The sequence below is a fragment of the Paramisgurnus dabryanus genome, chromosome 6 (genome assembly GCF_030506205.2).
Source record: "Paramisgurnus dabryanus chromosome 6, PD_genome_1.1, whole genome shotgun sequence".
Lineage (NCBI taxonomy): Eukaryota > Metazoa > Chordata > Actinopteri > Cypriniformes > Cobitidae > Paramisgurnus > Paramisgurnus dabryanus.
Window position 1 is genome coordinate 2144793 of NC_133342.1, and position 23491 is coordinate 2168283.

The following is a 23491-nucleotide window of genomic DNA, read 5'->3' on the forward strand; positions in this document are numbered from 1 at the left end:
TGACAAATTCGGAAGGCGGGGCACAGAGCAGCAGCAGAGTAGCCTCCGTAGGCTGCGTAAGCTCTCGTCCTGAATGCGGACGAGACTAAGATGGCGGCGCTACTGGTAGGTAGTTATTTACGTTAATAAAGTTTTAAATTTTTTAACCTTTTTAAACAGGGTTAAAAAAGGAGTGGGTGGATTTTTTTTTTCATTTTAGGGTTGATGTGTTCATACACTACCAAAACACATTTATGTCCAAACACCTTGTAAAAGTGGATTTTGCTTAATATGTGCCTTTAATATCTTGGTAGTTACCCAACCATGGGTTAAAAACAACCCAACATATCCCCACACTTTAGAGTGTAAAATACTCACTGTTAGCTACAAGACTTAGACAAGTGTCATGTTTACTTGGTGTAGCAACATCCAATCTTTCAACGCTGTTGTCATGATGACATGAAGCTGGTAAACATGGTAACTTTCACAATGCCGCTCATGAATGGCGTGATGTGAGGTGATGTAACCGCTTGTATATATAGACCCGAACATCTAGTCTGTCAATGTCGTGTTGAATCAGCAGAAGAAAACTATCTGGGTTCTTGCTGTCCACATGTGTTTATAATGTCAGATCATGAAAACCATCAGATGTCAGTGATGAAACACTGGGCACAAGTAGTCCCACTTTATTGCTTTGTTGACAACATGAACTTAAATTTTTACACCTTTTGATACTTCAATTGTTATCAATTGTTCATTTTACGACTTACAAATGAGTGAGAATTTAACATTTTGCAAGAAGTTCAGGTTCAAGTGAGCTTTATTGCAGGGCTGTCCAAAGATTAATCGCATACAAATTAAAAGTTTGTTTTTGCATAATATATGTATGTGCACTGTGTGTAAGTATTTTGTATATATAAATACACACACATGCATATATATGTATTTAAGAAACTTTTAAATGTGTGTGTGTGTGTGTGTGTGTGTGTGTGTGTGTTTATTTATTTAGATTTTAATATATTTTATATTATATATAGATAAATATAAAAAATATATACATACATAAAATTTTTCTTAAATGTGTACATGTATTGGTGTATTTATATATAGAAAATAATTACATACAATAAACACACAACTATATTATGCAAATACAAACTTTTATTTTGTATGCAATTAATTGCGATTAATCTTTTGACAGCCCTACTTTATTGTGAACAAATACTAAATGTTTTTCCTTACAGGCTCATGTTGCTACACATATACAAACTTGCTCATATCTAACTAGCTGAAAGAAATCATCTAAATATACACATATCTTACGTAAGTACTTTGCTCATGCACAGTGCACATGGAGTGGTACAGGCGAACAGTGCAATAAGGAAACATACGTAGATGTAAATATTGCAAAATCATAATAATGGGCATGAGGATGCAATAGGCAGGCTGTGGTGTATGTATATGTAAACATGAGTTTGTGTAACTGTGCATGAACACCAGACGCGGTAGAGGTGGGAAAAACATGCTATTAGCGCGTAGTTGGAAGCTTGGACATTTGCGTTTACTCGCTTCATTCGCATGCGACTCCGCTGGCTTTCTGTAATCACGTCACTACTAGAGCAAGCTCCTGATTGGTTAACGTGGCACGATTTTCCGCCAAAGATTTTTCAACTTTTCATGTGCGAATGGCGCGGAATTGAGCGTTGCCGCGGGAAACGCACAATTCCGCGCCATTCGCACATACCGCGCTGCAGAAAGCCTATTCGCGTCTTTGCTTTGACTTAACATTTAAATCAATCGCGCTTGCCGCCTCTTCTGCGACTGGTGTGAACACCACATAACAGCTTAAAATTTAAAGTGTCTAGTGCACATAAAGAGTACATTATAGACGGTTTCATCGGACGCACGTGCGGTGACGCGATACGCGGTCCGAACTTTACTTCCGGTTTCAGTTTTTTTAATGGTCTGACTAGTTGCTAAACTGAACTCTTCAACAACACCTCGTCGAAAATAGCAAAAATGTTTTTGTTTCGTATGTAATCTACATGTTGTTTATTTTGCTTGTTATATAAATAAACTACATTTAAAGTACTTTGTTGTTATTTATTCTTAGCGAAGTTTACCGGAAGTTACGTGTTGACCACGAAAGCCGCTTGTTTATGTTGTTACTGCTGAAACCGTCTATACACAGTATTGCACATAATACGTATGGTAAACAATAAGCACAGTATAAAAAGCAATGCTTACAAGCAAGACTTGTGTTGATGCTAAAAGTGAACAGCTCACAGGATTTTGTTTTTTACAAATACTGTTGATCGAGCTCAACCTCGTATTGAACCCGAAACATTACAGTAATAGTTTTCAAACCCACGCCTGTCTTTCTGTTGGTCTCTCACTGCTGTTTGTGCATTAACCTCTTAAGACTGATAAGATCTACTTTGCCGGCGGCGGAGAGCATGAGACTAAATGAAAACCATCCATTCCCTGCCAAACGCAAGCGTGTGTCCATGCAAGTGTGTGTTTCAGAGGTTGTTACAATAAAGTGAAGGTGATTAAAGCTCAATAAAGATGGAGAGCTTTATGGCGCAGTCACTCAATGAATGCTTGTTAGTACTGACATCTCTTTCTCTCCCTCATTTTCTCCCACACAAACACTTACACACTGACAGCTGTTAACATGAGGGAGTCATCGCAGAGGTCGTGAGAGCATTCGACCTAATGGGTTTATTATCCGAGGGTCCGAATCAGAGAGAAAGCTCCCATTTCTCTCGAATGCCCTCGCTGCTTCATTTACGTGTACTGAACTTCCTTCAAAAGCAGGTGAAAGTGAGAGCTGTGCATTATGGAGAGACGTGGAAAAAAGTTGACGTTCAAAACATTATATCCGTTACCCAACCTTGCATTTTTTTTACTGCTTTTGTGCATAAGGAATTGTTGTAATTGACAGTGCTTAATCTGTGTTTGCCTTGTAATTTGTGTCGAGAGCATGGGAAATTTAACAAACTGGAAGTCTTTAAATGTTCTGTAGTGTGCGCTTGACCCGAGGCGTATTTATGCGACTTTATGGTTTTAACATTAATTGTCTTTACAATAAAATATTTATGGGTTTTCCTAATGAACCTGTCTCTCCAGGCGGTCCCCGTTCCCCCATCATTTATCTTGGCTTTTAAATTCATTTACAGCACGAGCAAGTTTTTCTTTAATTAGACTATGAATTAAATGAGGAATACAGTAATGTATCTCTCTATCTGTCTCTCTACAGAAGGTAGAAGAAGAGGAATTGGTCTTAACTCCAGACGGTACGCGTGAGTTCCTGACGTTGGAAGTGCCTCTGAGTGATTCTGGCTCTGCGGGGTTAGGCGTCAGTGTTAAGGGTAACAGGTCAAAGGAGTCCCATGCTGACTTGGGCATCTTTGTCAAGTCTATTATCAATGGAGGAGCAGCATGCAAGGTAAGACGTGTACAATGTATTTGTATGTTTAATTGTGAATGTATGTGTGTGTATGAATCGTTTCGTCTGATTCTCTGGCGTAGGACGGTCGACTGCGTGTCAACGATCAGCTCATTGCAGTTAATGGTGAGTCTTTATTAGGCAAGACCAACCAAGATGCCATGGAAACGCTGCGCAAGTCCATGTCAACGGAGGGCAACAAGCGAGGGATGATTCAGCTGATCGTGGCCAGAAGAATCAACAAACACCTCGAGGTATACGAAGAAGATAGAGATGAGCATTGTTATGAACCCATATCGCACCAAATATTAATCCGTGTCAAATTTGATCATGGGTGATTAATGCTAAATATAGCTATAAACCTCATCCAAAACATTTTATGATGCAGTCACTTAAATCGCATTTAACCCTCTGGGGTCCGGCATTTTGGGACACTGTCAGAGGTTCTGGTCTTTTTTTCAGTTGCTTTAAAACATATTAATAGCAAGTGTCTCATAACACTGCGTTCAGCACAAACTGGGCTAAAATATTATATGAGCTAAATGTATGTACATGTTTGTATTTTTGAGAGAAAAATGTTTATGCGTGGTTTTTAAAAAAAGCTAAATTTTGAAGTCACTGATAGAAGTCCACAAAACCCATACTAAACATGTTTTAAGAAGACTTTTCTAAACAGAATCTAGTAGTCTAGAGTTTTTCTTTAAAATGATGTGAAAATCATCCTGCCTACTCATTCACATAAAACAATATATTGATTTAGAAATTTCAGTTTATTTGGAAACAAACTCTATTCAAAAATTTAACTTGTATAAGAAACTGATAAACAACAGAGCTGTAAACTTCATGTGGCTCATGTTACCATATAACTTTATGTCCAAAAAGTGTTTTTCCACTTCATAGTTTTGTACTGATGCATGGGATCAGGGATGCAGACCTGTAAGAGAGTTATGAACAGCTGTTAGCATAAATTGTCCACAGAAATACCCTTACATATACATAACTGATGGGTAAATGATAGCACTACATTCAGATAAACTATCATGTACATAAACTAAATTCAGAACATCTCAGATTAAACATCTGCAGTGATTAGTAATATAAAAAGCTGTTTTCAGATGCCCATCCCCTTATTGTCTAGCTTCTGTTTATAACGCGTTTCTGTCAGCGAGTATGAACTTTAAAAACACATTGCATATGGCGTCCATGTGCGCGAGCTGCAGTGCAGCATTACTCAAAGTTGGCATGAACGATACGAAAGTAAATAACTGTGTCTAACACTGTACAACATGTAACAGATATCCGCCATTACGTGATCACGCGTACTCGTTTGTAAATATTTAAACATGGAATCATATTACAGCACACACTTAAAAGATACAACAGTGCAGGCTTACTGAAAGTTGCCATGAAGGATATAAGTAAATAACTGTGTTTAACACTGTACAGCATGTAACCGTAAAATCCGCCATTACGTGAAATCGCGCATCCTCGTTTGTAAACAATGCGAAAGTTTTTCAATTCGAAGCGTGCAGTCTGCTGAGGTTGCTTATGTAGGCTGAACTGCACAAGCCATATTACATGAAAGCAAATATAAATTAAGACAAATGACTTACAGTTTCTTCAGGAATATATCCTCCTCCATTGCGTCTTCCATTGTTCTTCTTCTTAGGTAATGTTAAAGACAAACGCTTCTCTTCCTCAATGTCCAGACATAAATGAAGATATTCCTCATGTGTGTGTATTAAGTTTATAATCCAAACATGCGGTAAAGTCTTTAAATCTGATCAAACTTTACTTCGTCTGTTTGTAATTGTGTTGAGCTGCTCCTCATTACCATGTCACTAGCGTGTACTGTGAAATCAGCCAGGAAAAACGGTACTCTCTTTACTTCAATGCAGATTATATAAACAGGCATTATTTGTTTTTGATTATAATTAGCTTGTTTAAAAGTAGACATTTCAGGCTTTCTTTGGATATGTGTATCATGTTTGTGTGACGAGTATTCGCAGAGTTTCAATTGATTTTTGTAACGTGTTTTGAGAGACAGCTGGCGGAAACAGAAATGTCTGAATGCACACCCGGTTTATTTTAAGTATTTGACAAAAATACAAATATCTGTTGTTATTGTGAATGTACACATATTAAAGAAGACCCTTTACAGTTTCAAATGATGTCAAACACGTAAGTGTTTGATTATTAATGATGGAGTATTTTAAGTTTATTCTGCTATGATAAGGAGAAAACATGTCAAAATCCTTCAAATGCTCAAATTTTTCTGTGCATTGACGTAATTTCAGACGCGATATTGATTGGCTCCCCCGCCCTTTTTAAATAGCCAATTGATAATTTTAATGGGAGTGCCCTGCTGGAGGGCAAGAGAGTGCTACCTGCCGTTGTCTCCATTGAGTGAGTATTTTTAGCCTAAATAAAAATGTAATAAAATGCACAAACCGACGAGGAGATAACCCTGAGCTTTACTAATGCCATCATAGAAGAAAACACATAAGAGACATTTGTGAATTTTGTGCCATAAACGTTTATGCCTTATCTGTCCCCAGTGAGGGGAAACAATGGCAGCCATCAATATACAATCAAAGGTTACCTCACATAAACACTGGATATATTAATCATTGTATTTTTAGCCATAAATTATACATTTTGTGTTATTTTCTTACCTGTATTGTTGTTGTGTACTGTGCAAACAACTGCAGTGATTAGTTTCACTGACTACTAAAGTTAGCCAAAGAGTTGCAAAAGTGATGTGAGACTGAAAATGCAATGTTTGCAAATCCTTTTGCACCTTTATTAAATCATTTGTTGTACGAAGAGTATTAAACTTGGGCTCATTGTGATCTTTATTGTTTTTCTTTAATATGATTTATAATATTAAAATACAATACAGTTTGATGTAATATTAATATAAATATAATCTTGGTGGCAGTAAAAGGCAAGGAATTTTCCACGAAATACATGTAAACATTGCCAAAGTGGAGGTCTGCCATGTGTCTGACGGTTTTAGTAACTATAAAATATGAAATCGGGTGGTGTGTATACTAGTGATAGGACAATATATTGCGGAGGCTGATATACATTTTTTCAATCGGCCAGTAAATTTCTCTATTATTTAAATTTGATGTTTGTAATAAAAAAGACACTCAGTGTCACTCAAATGTAAAGCCAAAGTCTGCCAGACAGTAAAATGACCAATCATTATTCACTTTTTAACATGACGCACAACACCACACTAGTTTAACACTTATTCAAACAGTACCATGAGATGTCAGATCCACATTAATTATGTCTTGTAAATGTTTTAAGTACTTTAAATCAAAGATATATTTATAAATGTTATTCATAACAGATGTATTTAACTTTAACCAATGTTCTGATGTCTCTTATTTACTGTAATAACATTTGTGATATATCGGCCTCAGCTTTCTTAATATCGGCATCGCCCATAAAAAAGCAATATCAGTCGACCACCAGTCTATAGATCACAAGTGCCCAAAGAGTTTGGGTTCATATTAAAAAATTTCTAAACAGACCGGCTTGTGCTGCCTCTCTATAGAGGGGCCAATGTAAACTGCTGCTTTCTTGCCCTCCAAGGTGGGTCACGTGACTGAAAACTATCAATAGTGTTTAGTTTACCTCACTGCCTGAAATCTGATGAGAAGCTTAGGTGCAAAATGACGCATAAAAGTCATTGATTGGTATTGGCAGAAATGAGAACCTGTAAGCCTATATCTTCTAAATGCAAATATTGTCAATGTTTTCGAGCACACTATATAGATATCCTAAAGCTTACATATTCAAATTAGAAGCCAAAGAACTTACATTTTGATTTTATGGGGACCTATGACTTTTAATGTGTCCTATCCTACTGTTTTTATCCAACTTTTTCTATGTTTAAGTGCTATAATTGTGTCCCAAATGCTTCTATCAACTTAGAAAATGTGAAAAGAAACAACCTAGTAACTTAGTTTTGGTAAACCATTCACTACAAGCATGTGAAAAAATAGGTAATTGAAATTTATCTCCCCTTGTGATGTCAGAAGGGGATAATACCGCCCCTTAATCAAACCACGACACTGCCATTTAGTGCAGAGATCATTTTTGCACATTTTTGCTCACACCTACAAAGTGGCAATTTTAACATGATATAATAAATTATCTATATAGTATTTTAAGCTAAAACTTCACATTCGTACTCTGGGAACACCAAAGATTTATTTGACATCTTAAAGAAATATTCAATTTTCTTAAAAGAAAAATCCAGATAATTTACTCACCACCATGTCATCCAAAATGTTGATGTCTTTCTTTGTTCAGTCGAGAAGAAATTATGTTTTTTGAGGAAAACATTGCAGGATTTTTCTCATTTTAATGGACTTTAATAGAGCCCAACATTTAATACTTAACTCAACACTTAACAGTTTTTTCAACGGAGTTTCAAAGGACTCTATATGATCCCAAACGAGGCATAAGGGTCTTATCTAGCGAAACGATTGTCATTTTTGACAATAAAAATAACAAATATACACTTTTAAAGCACAACTTCTCTTCTAGATCAGGTCGTGATGTGTGATGTGACCCCACGCAATACGTCATGACGTCAAGAGGTCACAGAGGACGAACGCGAAACTCCGCCCCAGTGTTTACAAGTGTGTTGAAAGAGGACCGTTCCTACGTTGTTGTATGTCAACTGATACTAATTAATGTCTTTGTGTCAGTTTATTGTTTACAATGGTCCCCAAATGTGCGTTTTATATATGTAACACGTGACCTCCCTACGTCACTACGCATTTACATTAGGTCGCGCTGGACCGGATTTAGACGAAAAGTTGTGCTTTAAAGTGTATATTTTTAATTTTTCTTGTCAAAAATGACAATCGTTTTGCTAGATAAGACCCGTATGCCTCGTTTGGGATCATTTAGAGTCCTTTGAAACTCCGTTGAAAAAAACTGTTAAGTGTTGAGTTAGGTATTAAATGTTGGGCTCTATTAAAGTCCATTAAAATGAGAAAAATCCTGCAATGTTTTCCTCAAAAAACATAATTTCTTCTCGACTGAACAAAGAAAGACATCAACATTTTGGATGACATGGTGGTGAGTAAATTATCTGGATTTTTCTTTTAAGAAAATGGACTATTCCTTTAAAAAAGTCTTGTGAAATGTCCCCTTTCAGCATAAACCCTAACATGTATGTGTCATTGTTTAAAAACAGCATGTAATTCTGTTCATTTCTTTTGTGAGAATGATCATCTATTTTTACTGCAAAACAAGGAAACATACCCAGTAACAACACACATGTGGTCTGTTTTTGTGTCTTTCTCCAGAGACATCGTCTGGTCCATTTAAAGACCAGACATTCAGGTCACTGCATTTCACATGCGACAGTCTGTCCACATGGGCCTTCAAGAAATATTTTCTTTAATTCTGAAGGGAAAGCCACAGTATGATGGGCACACACATTTGTGTGTCACTGTGCTGTTATAAATGAGGGTATTAAAGTTTGAGCACCTATGGTAACCGTCTTACCCAGAGCAAGATCGTGGACAAAAATAACTACATGCAATTTTCCCATCAACCTTTTCCCATTAGTGTTCTGTCAGTATGAGCTGAACAATTTAAAAAAGCCCAGCAAATTACATTACTATTATGGTTTATAACTCTAATTCAATTTGGACCATTTTCACCTTTGTGTATGGAAGAAAATGACATTAAACATGTGATAACATTGCTGAGAAATAAGTATAAACACTGACCACTTTGTCGCCAGAACCCGATTGAAATCAAACATTGATGCTACCAATCTCATTTTTAGATTATAAGACTATAGCCTGGGTTTCACAGACAGGGTGATTCGCGTATAAGTAAACAGATTTACATTTCAGAAATAAGATCTTTAGGAGAAGTTGTGTACTTAAAGCGATAGTTTACCAAAAATTAAAATTCTGTCATCACTTTCTCATTCTTATGTTTTTCTAAAGTTTCTTTTTTCTGATGAACATAAAAGAAGATATTTTGATAAATGATGGTAAGCACACAGTTGATGGTACCCATTAAATTCAATCGTATTTGTTTTTCCTATGGAAGTCAATGGTTACTTATCAACCGTGTGCTTACCATCATTTATCAAAATATCTTCTTTTATGTTCATCAGAAAAAAAGAAATTCATACAGGTTTAAAACAACATGAGGATGGGAAAGTGTTGACGGAATTTATTATTTTTGGGTGAACTATCCCTTTAATAAATAATGAGCAGATCGTGATGTTCTTTGTGTTCTTGTTTTTCAGGGTGAGAGCAGATCCAGTCCCCGGCGGTTAGATCGGACCTTGAGCCCGTCTCCTAATGACCACGAGCGAAGGATCTCACACTCCCTGTATGGGATTGAGGGGCTTGATGACAACCTGAGACCACAACCAAACACACCCAACCACAAAATGAGTGAGTTACACATTTGCAAAACTAACAACGCATTTAAAGGGATATTTCACCTTAAAATGAAAATTCTGTAGTGAACAAATGCACTGCAAGTCGTAATTAATAAAATCGATATAATCAATTATGAAATTAGTTGTCAAAGAATTTCGACCAGCTTAACAAGGCAGTGTTGCCAGGTCCGCGGGCTCTCGGCAGAAGTCTGAACTGGGCGTTAATATGTTTTACCTGTTTCCACAGGTTGAAGTTTTTCTGCGGTAGAGATGAAAGGTTTTGTTTTCAGTAGTTGTTGGAATTTGGGCTGTAGATGGTTGCTTTGCAATAATTTTGAATTGGGCCATTGGGCTGGCAACCCTGACAGGACAATGACAGAAGCAAAAGTGAAAACGAACGCTGGTTAATAAAGGTTTTTAATTCATCTTTTAAAGAGCAACTATTGCCCAATTCACGATTTTACACCTTTGGTGTGTAAGTGTGTATTAGTACATGTTAACAATATGCAAAAGGTACAAACCCCAAAATAAACTATGACGCAATCGATGAGTTTGTACAAAATCAGTGCTTTCAGGAAGACAGGGAAATCTGGAGCTACAAAACTGTACGGTATTTGGAAAATAATTTGTTTTTTTAACCATAAACCATGCGAACACATTGTATTATACCAAATACACAAATATGTGTTGTTTTTTTAGTAATAAAATAGGTAATTTAAGTGAGTTTAATTATTGTTGGGTTTAATACAAATAGCATTGAGCCACAAACTAAGCATCTGTTTTAAAGTAAGGGGGAAACCCTGTTTTTTATTACTGTAACAACACACGTAGCGATGCTCTTTCTAGATACTGACAGATTTCAGGTGATCTCCTGGCTTTCTATGCCATTTTGCCCTTTGTTTTTTTCATGTGTTCAATACTTATTCCCTGTGTCCTTTCAATTTATTTATTATGACTCAACTTGTATACTTAAATGTTCTGATTTCTTTGTATGAATTCAATATTCGCTTAAAGGCTACATCTGGTGGAAATTTTGTGTCAATAGCCCACTTAGAAATCCCCTTAATGATAAAAATGCTATTGTGTCAAATAATTATTTTCCCCGCTGTATATCACTTTCATATCATATGGTTTATTTATTTTGTTAATAAATAATGTTAATTTTCATCAAGCTCTAAAGTTGAAGATTAAAATGAGTTTATTAATCTGTGGCAAAATTTCCTTACCAGCACATCCCTGATGATTACAACTCAATACGTTTTGACATTTTAAGATGTTTTACTATTCAAAAACTGCACAAACTTTTTTTTATTAAAGGCTTACAATATCAGTAGTGTAGTAGTGTGGGGCTTTTGCACTTCTACACATGAATACCCTAATTTATTGCCTTATTTAGCTACAAGTGAAAAATCGAATTGAGTAAAAATATAGGTATCCGATTAAACGGAAAAAATAATTGACTGATTAATCGTTAATAATTGTTAGTTGCAGCCCTACGTGCAATACTAGCAGCACAATTAACTGCACAATGAGTGGTTACAATACTAACAAAGAGGAAGTAACAACAGGTAGGTATACTATAATATTTACAGCAATTTGTCTCAGTTGGAGGGACCACAAACAAGTGTAACCATTAAACCGATTTTTCAAAATCCAAAACAAAGTGTTTCTCTTCACTCCATCTACTCTCAGATCCACTAAAAGTACCGTTTCGTAAAAAAATCCCGATTTGCATGATTTTTAAAAGCTGGATGAGGTTAATTCTCAGCAGATGTTCTTTGTGATCACATTTGAGCACAGCTTCAAATTACAGGAGCAGAATTGGCATCCCTTAGCCTGTGGAATATAGGGAACATGTGGTCTAACAAAAACCATATGAGAGTTACTCAGGACAAACAGATGCAGAGCTGTGTAGGTTACTGAGAGCTCTCTGTGTGAGAGGCAACGCACAGCCAGCGCTGTTATTCTGTCTGTCAAGAACTGAATTCACTTGGGGGAAATGACAGTAGCAAAAGCCAGCAGGGTGCCAGACGCACACACATACACATGCACATGTCTTTTTCTATTTACAAAATACATGCACAGTCATGTCCATGTATACAAGCTATTTACACACACTTCTATGACACTCCTGCAGAGAGGACACAATGTCAGTCACAATGCCACTTTGTCTTTTTTTTCAAAAGCCTACTTTAAAATCTCCTTAGGAGATGTTTGAGTGAAGATGCAGTGAATTGTAGTCCCAGCATAGGGTGATGTTTTTTAAGTACAGATGGGGTTGTTCATTTGGGTGTGGGTCTGTTGTTCAGGTGAAGGTCTATACAGGCAATGCAACAAATGCTCTTGGCTTTAAACAGGTTAATGAGTCTGGCCGTTGTTTCAGGAATATTGAGTCATTCGTTCTTGAGTCAGGCTACAGGTTGCCTTTTATGTTTGTTATTGCGCCTGCTTTTTTCTCTTATGTTCAATACAGACTACAAGCTTACATTACAGCTCAACTATAATTTCTCTTGTCATGATGGTTTATAATCAGTAGCTGTGGAGAAAACAACTTCATAGTAATTAAATAGGGCTGTGACGATTAATCGCGTGTCCCTTTAAAAATATCTGTCTGAAATCGATTCTGAATCGCAAGGCTGCGATTTTGTGTTTAATGTGCAACTTGTGCGTGTACAACAGTGTTTTGGTCCGTAAGAAGTCCTCATTAATCTAAAATCATAGATTAATGTTAAGCAAAATTTAAAATCATAAAAAATATTCTTTATTACCGTGAAAATACCTGAAACAATTTAAAGAACAGCGATATTTATATTCTTTTAGACATTTCCTTGAATAGTGTTTGTAATGGTGCTTCTTCTGTGGCACAAATGAAGTTCTGCATGAGAGCGCCCTCTGTCTTTTTGATGTGCCAGGATTTTGCCAATTACCAAAAAATTTAGACGATCAAGAATAGTTTACAGAAGTAAATGTCGTGAAATTTGTTACAGTTTCTTGGATTTCTCTACTGTTGAAATAAAAAAAATAGATTTTTTATTTATTTAATCTAAAAAGTAGCATTTTTTCTCTTTCTTAACTCTTTCACCGCCAGCGTTCAGTTGCCAGCCATCGCCAGCATTTTTCATGATTTTTTTCAAAAAAAATTCAATGACTTCCAGAAAATGTTCCTTAAATATATAAACATACAATATATCAAATTAACAAATAGACCCTCTGCTTTAAAAAAAAAGTGTTTCATCCTACCTTCGTTACTTCTCTTGTAATCCCCTCACAATATGAATAGGTTTCTTAAAAAAAAGCTGAGATAATTCCATTTTTGTGAAGGACTTTTGATAGAGATCAGATGCAGAGCGATCTTTAAAACATAAACAGAGTTCTTACTCTTTCACGTGAGGCGTTACTTCCGGGTTGCTTAAGTTGCTTAATAATGGTATTGCGGAAAGCCGGAAATACTCGTCATTGGCAGGGAAGCGTTTTCGCATAATTGATGAGTTATCATCAATGATCCAAAAGTACAGTATATGGGAAAAATGAATGGAACCAGAGTCCCGCTAACATCCGGGTTGGCCTACAAAAATAGGCTACATCATCTCTGTGGCACTCTATTCAGAAATGGAACTCGCAGCAGACTGACAGTTGGTGGGGGCGGGGTTAACAGATCCCGCCCCATAGATATGTACACTATATGTCGCCTTGGCTACGGCAGTTCATTGGACGAATGCGTCAAATAGAGCCGCCATCTTGAAACAGGGGAACCCCGCATCAGCGTCATTGTAGGCAATGGTGTAACGGAAATAAAATCACCATAAATCGTCATGAATTTTCTTTTGGTTCGTTTCAACAGTCAGACATGTATTTAGCATTGAGTCCAGAAAAAATACAAGTTTTGATATTATGAAAATCTACTTTTTCTAACTATAATGCATAGTGCTAGTAGGTCTAACATCAATACGCAACACAAAAGTCTGGCATCGTCCATGCATTCGAAGTACAGGTGAAGATAGCAGCTTTACCTAGCTACTTCCTATGACAAGACCCCTCTTCTAATGCTGCGTTCCAGGCAACCTGTAACCCGTAACTCACGACTTCAAAACCACGACTCACGACTTTGAACTGGGAGTACATCGATCTAGTACGAGTTCACGGGTGGGAAGTCACGGGTTTGACTGCCGTTCCAGAGCACTTTCACCGGTAGAAGGTTGTAAAAACACGAGTTACAGGCTGCCTGGAACGCATAAGGTCGTGAGTCGTGGTTTTGAAGTCGTAACTCACGGGTTTAAAAACCTGCCTGGAACGCACCATAAGATGGCGGCGGTTTCCAAGGCGACATCTAGTTTATATATCTATGCTCCCCCCCAAGCTGCCTAGCTGATGTCTTCAGAGAATGATCGCCAAGAGAGGACGGAAGTACAAGTTTATGAGGGCACATGCACTTAACATCACTTATAGGATGTACACGCCAAATGCAAATTCAATGATTTGCCAAGTAGATTACATACGAAGTCAATGCAAAGACACGAATAGACGCGAACTCCCACGGGACTTTGCGAATGACACATGCACTATTCCCTCAAATGCGTCTTTGGAAAAATATTCAACTCAAGCGAAAAACTCGCATGACGCAAAGTTAAATATAGTAAGTAATCGATGCTTCGTGTTTGGTGTGTACGCAGAATTAAACAGTTGCAATATTCCATAAAAAAGTTTTGATTTGATGTGGACTTGAATATATACATGTCATCTCTTTCTATCAACATAAGAGGGAAAGAAGCTAAAATTTGTACACCACTTTTAAAAAAATAAAGCCGTGCAAATTGCATCAATTTGCGCCTGCATGAGAAACTACAATTAATGAGAGAGAGAGAGAGATAGATAGAGAGAGAGAGAGAGAGAGAGAGAGAGAGAGAGAGAGAGAGAGAGAGAGAGAAAGCGAGAGTTGAGCATTTCCAGCTTACAGATGTGCCATTTTCAAGGAATTTTTTTTTTTAAATTATCAGAAAATATATTATTACTACTATACTACTATATTATCTGTTTATATTTTTCAGACACCAGAAAAATATCAGTTTTTATACATATTTTCTGTTTTAGATGACGGAAATATACAGGTTATGGGAATAAAAGGTTTGGGAAACAACATTTTTATAGGAATTATGAGAATAAAAATGCACAAATCAGGAAGCATTAATACCCAACAAATGGAGAAGGGACAGCTCTGTAAAAATTTTTTTATTTCATTTTAATTTTCATGTGCTCATTTCTGTTATAGATGACACATTTCTCTGTTATGGACGTGACATATTGGAAAGCTGCACTTATGGAAAATAATAAAAATGCTAACTTAAAAACTCAAATAGTGATATCTGAGATTTTAGTATGGTTAAAACATTTGGTCAAAAACTTAATTCTTTGTATGTCATGGTTGACATTTCTCACAAATGTTTTTTTATGAAACATTAAAAATCCAACCTAACTACGTCAACTGATTTGTGTAAGGATTATAAGTAGTGGCACTGTATGATTTTAAATAGTGTGTCTTTGAGATGTCCTCATTGTTAGAGTTTCTAATGTGTGTGTGTCTGTCAGATAAAGCAAAATGGACTCCTCCATGTCCTTAATTTGTGCAAACCGTACACTACAAATGATTCACGGCTGTTCTTGACACACTTTGACTTTGACCTGCTTTGCTTGAGATTTAGTTTTGCATACATTATAAATAACACTGTTGCGATCTCTTTATTTTCACCATCTGTGAAACAGGAAACCCATCATCATTTGTCGTTGTAATTCCCAAAACATGCACAAAAACCTGTCCTCCTTATTTGTTTCTTAGATCATTATCAGCTCTCCCCCACCGTCAACATGCCTCAGGATGACATGGTCATAATAGAAGATGACACGCCGCATGTTCTCCCTGCACGGCTGTCTGACCAATCATCTTCCAGTTCTCATGATGACATGGGTTTCGCAGTGGAAACGCCTCCGCCGCCACTCTGGGTCCAAGGACTTCCGGACAGGTATAGTAAATAAAAAAGTTTGGTATATAATTTATTACGATGCATGAGTTCACTTATTGTAGTATTGTCTGTGTATCTATTTTGAGCCTAAAACCTCCAAGTCTTCTGACGATCTTCCTGAAATAATTGAGTCCATGGCCTTTCCATTGTTTGTCAAGAAGTCTCAGTTATTAGAAGCAGGCCAAGGATGAATGCTGATGCTTCTCTCTCTCTCTTGTCTCTCTCTCTCACGCAATCTCTTCTTTAGCTCTGCCAGTGCTAATGATGAGGGGGCGTTTCAGAGGGAAGGCTTTGGCAGGCAAAGCATGTCTGAGAAACGCACCAAGCAGTTTGGAGACCCAAGCCAACTCGACATCATCAAGACCCGCAAGTCTAAGAGCATGGACTTAGGTACTCTTAAGATCAACCTCGAACAGAGCGAAGGGGCCTAGAAAATCAATTTAAAGCGTAGTGCTTTGGACATAGATACACTAAAGTTTAATACAAAAATTCAGTCTAGCCTAAAGGTCAATCCTACTTGATACTCGGTACTTGAGACTTGAAACACTACCCTGAAATCTAATGCATTGATCAAGTCCTCTGTTTATAATTCTCATAATCAACGTCCTATTTTATGTATCAACTTATAACACTCACTGTGCACTAAGAGCACAAAGTCTGCACTACATTGTTCTCATGCATGTGCTTTCTAATCCAAACACTGTTTTCACTGATCCAGTTCTGATGGATGCCTCAAGACCTGGGTATAGTCAGATTTTTTACGCATATGCGAGAGTACACGCCTAGTCGAACAACAGCCTTGCAAAGCAAACCGTGTTTTCTGGACTATATGACGCTCTGGAGCATAAGTCGCATCAATCAAAAATGTGTCATGAAGATGAAAAAACATATATAAGTCGCAGTGGACTATACGTCGCATTAATTTAGAAGATTATTTCACAAAATCCAATTTAATCTGGAAAGGCAAGTTATTCAACTAAACAATAGCATACAGAACAGCAGGCTGAATAGGAGTCCGTATGTTAGCGTAATACAAACAGTTATTTACACGATACACAATATATTATCCAGAACATACCTAGAAGGCTGAACAGGCTAAATGGACAGAACAAGCCAAAACGCATCAAGTTCGCAGGCTCGTCTGAAATTCCACATAATATAGATATAAATACAGGAGCAGCATATTTCGAACTCTCGCGGCTATAGATGGTAATGTTGTCTCTTGGTTCATATAGTCTGCCAAAATTAATTCATACTGACTTATGCTGCGTTTACACCAACCGCGTTTTGAGGTGTAAAAATCGCGTCTACCGCGCCTAGTTTGCCGCTTGAACAGTTTGAATGCAAGCATTTGAAGCGTGTCAGATGTAAAATCCGCTTCTTGTGGGAGCGGCAAGTGCTATGCGGTTGTCTGTTTGCAAGATGGCTGATGTTGATTGTGCATTTATTGAGAGTTACCGGTTTGTATTTGGTCACCTTACTATAGGTTGAAAATAAACGGCGCGGGTCGATAAATGTCACGTGACTCAAAAGTGAAATGTGTATTTACAACTTACCAGGTTGCCCAATGTCCTCACTGACACTCTTCCAAGCGAGGTCCTTTTTTATTCCTGTCTCTATAGAAATAAGAACTGCTCACGAACAATATAAAGCGTTCCTTCATGTTGAATGAGTGACTCCGGGCGGGGCTGCCGCCACAGCAGCAAGCAGGCTCCTGATTGGTTAACGCGGCGCAAAAATCCGCCAAAGTTCAAATTTTTTTTAACTCGGGCATCAGCCGCAAATTCGCGGCAAACGCAAAATGCACAAAAATCACCATTCGCACGAACAAGGCAAAATTGCGTCTACCATGCAGCGATAAACACCTCATTTGCACCGCGAAACCTCCAGACTCGTCAACGTGTCATCACATTGACTTACCATTGAAATCACTCGCGCTTGATGCCTCTGCCGTGGCTGGTGTAAACGCAGCATTACAATTCACGCCTGACTATAAGTAGCATGACCAGGCAAACTATGAAAAAGTGTGACTTACAGTCCGGAAAATAATTTGACTTATACACGTGCGCTGACGTTCAACTCATGCGTATAGGAACAAATTGCAATACCTCTCATGGTCTACATGCTACATACTCCTGTTCGCGCATGTGCGTCCAATGTGTACAATGTGCGCAAGGTTTCAAAAATCCATCTTCTGAAGATGAAAATTGAGTCACGCAAGTGTTCACGTAAAAAATTGACTATACTTAGGCATTCACACTTTCATCTTTTCCACCAAAGTGATGCAGCTGAAGTCGGTGCTTGGTCAGGTGATTGGTGGACTGTCTATCCGATGTTTTTACACCGACTTTAGAGCCAAACATCGACATAGTTGTCTTTATTGCTACGAAGTTTTGCCGCCACCAAACATAGCATACAGATTTTATAATTTTATAATACTGGGTGTCTTGGCATACTACTACTGTTTTTATATATATTTCTAATCACCCCGAATCACCTTGGATGAAAATATTGCATCAACCACAGTTAAAGGGGCAGTTTACCCAAAAATGAAAATTCTGTCATTTCCTTATCCTCATGTTGTTGTAAACCTATATGAATTTCTTTTTTCTGATGAACACAAAAGATATTTTGAGAAATGATTGTAAACACACACAGCATATAGTGTTCATTGACTTCCATAGTAGGAAAAAGAAATACTATAGAATTCAACTGGTACAGTCAACTGTGTTTGACCATCAATTATCAAAAATTTCTTCTTCATAATTTATCACAATACTTCAATAATATTTTTTTCCTACTATGGGAGTCAATGGTTACAATCAGCTATGTGCTACCATCATTTATCAAAATACCTTATTTTGTGTTCATCGGAAAAATAAATGAATACCGTTTTAGAACAACATGAGGATGACAAAATGATTTTTGGGTGAACTGTCACTTTAAGACTGGTCCACCCAAGACTCGAGCCAATTTATTCAGGCCACAACCACTTTGGTGAACAAGTGTGAAACCATCTCCAGCATCATATTGGTAAAAAAGTTACGACTCTGAATGAAAGTGATCACTATGTTAACCCACACTGTTGATTAATGAGCACTGATTGATTGTCTCTGTCTGATTTGTTAATGGTAATACTTGCCTGGTTGCCTGCTGCATGTTGAATGGTCAAACTAACCGTCCTGTGAATGTATGTGTGTCTATGTGTGTGCCCCTCACACAGTGGCTGATGAGATTAACCTCACACGCTTCACAGACAAGCAGACAGGTAAGCATGGTCACTCCTGCACTTACTCACACACTCACGTCTGTTCACCACAGGATTATTGGATTAGATGTTGGCATTGATTTTTAGGCTTGTTTCATACTGTTTGCGTAAGTGACGCATATTTATTTCACCACCGCATTAATGTGTTGAAGCATTCACACTGCGCGCATAAACAGCACGTGCTGCGGAGCAGGATTGCATCTGCTAGTAAAATAGATTTCATGCAATAATAGATTTAATTGCTCACCCATTGTTTGGCAATTTATAAAATTTGATATGATGCAGGTTAACTATGAAGTGATGGATGCAAATTGCACGTTTTAGTTCAGTAAAGCAGATGAAATCAAAATTATGCGATACATCAGTTTATAGGTACACTTTTTCATCCAGATATGAAAGTTCTCTCATAATTTATTCACCCTCATGCTATCCCAGATTGATATGACTTCCTTACTACGTTTAAACACAAGAATAATTTTATATAAAATTGGTGTTATTTTTATACAGGGCTCAACTTGGCGAAGCCCCAAAAGCATATGCATCCATCATTAAAGCAATCCAAATGACTTCAGTAGGTTAACATACATCTTCTTAAGCTATTCAATACAATAAACAATTAAATAAATAAGATGTATGATGCGATTAAATTTACAATAAAATAAATATTCCAACAAATCTGTTATATGCCATTTTAGTTTTATTAATATTTTGAATTATTTATTTGGACATTTTTAATTTTCATGTTAATTTCAATAAATTTTTTAATAACTATTTATAATATATAATAATATAATATAATATATAATAACTAACTAACTATTTATAAGTTTTTAAAAAAGTAGCATTTTTTATATTTTTCACTAAAGTTTAAATCAAATGAAAGAACAGACCTTCCCTCAAAAAAAGTTCTATCCTACTTTTTAAATTTTTTTATCACCTATCAAAAATGGGTAGATTTCTTTAAAAATGCAAATTTTTTATAAAAAGCTGTGATAATTGCATTTTTATGAAGGGCTTTTAACTCTTTCACCGCCAGCGTTTTTTAAAAAAGTTGCCAGCCAGCGCCAGCGTTTTTCATGATTTTCACCAAAGTTTAATGCCTTCCAGAAAATGTTTTTCTTTAAATATATAAACATACAATATACCAAATGAAAGAACAGACCCTCTGCTTTCAAACAAAAAAAACCCGTTTCATCCTGCCTTCAGTGGTTCTTTTGTAATCAGCTTTTGAATATGGGTAGGTTTCTGCAAAAACACCACACAGATAATTCCATTTTTGTGACGGACTTTTCATAGAGATCCCATTCAGAGCGATCTTTAAAACAGACACGGACATGCAGCCACTTGCCATAGGGCAATACTTCCGGGTTTAAAAAGTTGCCACCTGGTGGATAATAGCGGTATTGTGGAAAGACAGAAAATCTCGTCATTGGGGGGGAAGCGTTTTCTCTTAATTGACGAGATATCTCGTCAATGGTGGTGAAAGAGTTAATAGAGATCAGATTCAGAGCGATCATCAAAACATACACACAGTTCTTACTGTTTGCCCTAAGGGGTTGCTTCTGGGGTTGCCCATAAGTTGGGAAAGAGCGCCACCTGGTTGATAATAGCGGAAATACGGATTGCCGGAAAAACTCGTCATTGGCAGGGAAGCGTTTTCTCTTGAAAGAGTAAATTGAAATGTCTTTTTTAATTTTTAATTATTTTAAATTTTAAATTTCAGTTTTATTTTGTTTCAGTTGATAATTTAGTGCCTCAAATTAAACCTCTTTCAGTTTTTTGCTTAGATAATATTTCTAATTATCGTTTACATCAAGGTCCAGAGAAAATGAATTTTTTAGATTCAAGTTAATGTTAATCTAAACTACAATTCTATTTAATGTTTGCAATCTTTTTAGGTAAAAATATATGTTGTTAGACATGGGCTGCGTCCGAAATCTCTAAAATGCTGCCTTCAGAATCGGAGGCAGCATTCGGAGACATCAAGGCACGTCAGTATCCAATGTTTGGTTTACTTTCTGTCTCCTGAGATACCTTGATTGTCTTTTTTCACAATTCTATGTGTGACTGGATTACAGTCAAATCATACTAATAAGGCCCGCACTTCAGGCTTTCAACCAAATGAAAAGGACAAGCAGAGACAAAGTCACAGATAACAAATTTATTAATCAATTAAATTACTAAAACCACATTGAGCGAGACAGTAAAATTTAAAAAACCCTTTTGACCAATGGAAACAGGTCAACAAAATAGGCTTTGTTGTGGTTGGCTTACATGGGCCGTCCACCATACACTGACCAACACAAACAAATTCAAAAATTACAAGAAGAGGAAAAAATAAAAAAAATAAACTAATCAAGTTAGTTTATTTTCTCTGATTGCAATAAACAATTTACTGCTCAAATAATAAACACACACTTCAAACCAAATAAAGAACAAAATTATGTAAATCCACCCAACACAAACCAAATAAGTCAAAATAAGACAAATTAAATAAGAAAACACAATCCCCACAATAACTACACTACATTCTTGAGCAGTTTTAGTGTAAAGCAGATCAAAGAAATAATACCACTCGAATAACAAAACCAAAATACTAAATCAATTCAAAAAAACAAAGCCTAATAAAACTATTATACTTATACTAATAATGAAGAAAAATAAAGCAACCAAAGACAATTTCAATACAACTCACACACACCACACACATACAACCAACAAATACACACAAACCAAAAGATTATAACACAATCAATCTGCTCCGTAAATGAGCAGCATTAATACAAAAAACAAGAAATATCACAAACCCCAAAATCCAAAATAACCAAAATAAATCAATAAATAGACAGGTCTAAATAATAATACCAGATAATGTCAGTAAAAGAAAAACACAATCTTACGTTAACTTCATTGTACACACAGAACAAATACAATGAGCAAATAAACACAGGTCAAAAGACTATACTTGATCTGCTCCGTTAGCGGTATCCATACAGAAGACAAAAAGAAATAACAAACCCCAAAATAACTGGAATGACTAAATCAATTAATAAACAAATCTAAATAATAATAGCTGATAATTTCAACAACCGAAAATAAAATAAAGAAACAACCAAACAACCACACAATTTCAGTTAAACACACATACCCAACAAAATACAATCGGCAATAAATGAAAATCAAAAGAATTGCGTCACTATTAATCCGCTCCGTAAATGAGCGGTGTCAATATGCAGGAAGCAACCCAAATACAATACCCCAGATTTCTAAATACCTAAGTTAATAAACCATACATCCCAAAATCAAGTTACGGGTTTAGAGCGGCTCCAATGAGCCTCGTACAGGCATTAAGAATGTTCAATGAACTTGCGAGCGCTCGATACAACCACGAGCGTGCACTGCAAACCCGCTTCTCAGACGGGAACGCCGATTTAACCGCAGCAAAGCAGCAACTGGCACTCTGAAAAACATTAGACATACATTCGTTTGCTTTTCTTCTTCCTCCCCACTCCTCTCCCATTTATAATCACACCAGAAGGGTAGGGAAAAATAAAATTACCTTTTGCGTGTATAACACTCACATACTCACAACGGATGCCTGGATATACCGGACTTATCTAAAATAACACCAAGCAAGCACATTAATCACACCTGTGAATTAAATAAACTTCCCCACGAACACCCGTATTCTAATTTGTATAATTCCCTCCCATCTATACCCTCCAATTTAACCAAACCTACCTTTACCGAGGAGTGAAGGAGATACAAGACCTACAGCAACAGGTCACATCAGTACAATTGGCACGAAGAAAGCGAAATCACCTATGCCGATATACAGCCACAGGTCACATCAGTACAATGGCACGAAGAAAGCGAAATCACCTGTGCCTATATAGCTACGTGATTGCCTGACGTACGCAACCACGCACCTGGTGCAATCTGTCCGCTCTTTTAAAGGGCTACGCCAACTATTGTTAAAGGGGCAATCCCACTACATATGCTTGGGCGTGTGCGGGGAATGTGATTGGCCGAGCCTGGTCGAGTTTGAAAAAATAAAATGGCGGCCAAGAAAACGACTGGAGCACAAATTAACAAATTAAATTTATATTTTCACTTTTTACACCTTTTGATTGCATTTCTAGTGAGAAATTAGTATTTTATTTTTCTAATATGAGATTAGTTATCACAAAGGTATATTTTAAACAGAATTCCAGTATGTTGCCTATGAAGTCTGTCCGAGTGCATTTCCCCAAGCTGCCTCAATGCTGCCAAAGTCATTGCCTCATGACCTCAAGTCAGCTGCCTTAGATTTTGGACCACAGTGCATTGCCAAAATTGACTGA

The 23491-nt window shown here is 36.8% G+C and overlaps 1 protein-coding gene across 6 annotated transcripts in view; it reads left to right on the top strand.

Moving 5' to 3' along the window:
* Nucleotides 1-23491, top strand: part of pard3ab (par-3 family cell polarity regulator alpha, b) — a 143685-nt gene that overhangs the window by 57830 nt on the left and 62364 nt on the right. For 4 of the 6 annotated variants that reach the window (XM_065262184.2, XM_065262182.2, XM_065262180.2 and 1 more), the window contains 6 exons: nucleotides 3242-3430; nucleotides 3514-3684; nucleotides 9729-9879; nucleotides 15697-15880; nucleotides 16128-16270; nucleotides 19104-19148. In XM_065262184.2, coding sequence (XP_065118256.1) covers nucleotides 3242-3430; nucleotides 3514-3684; nucleotides 9729-9879; nucleotides 15697-15880; nucleotides 16128-16270; nucleotides 19104-19148 — 883 coding nt within the window. The remainder of the gene's footprint in view (nucleotides 1-3241; nucleotides 3431-3513; nucleotides 3685-9728; nucleotides 9880-15696; nucleotides 15881-16127; nucleotides 16271-19103; nucleotides 19149-23491) is intronic. The other 2 variants (XM_065262183.2, XM_065262185.2) reach the window with 1 other exon arrangement.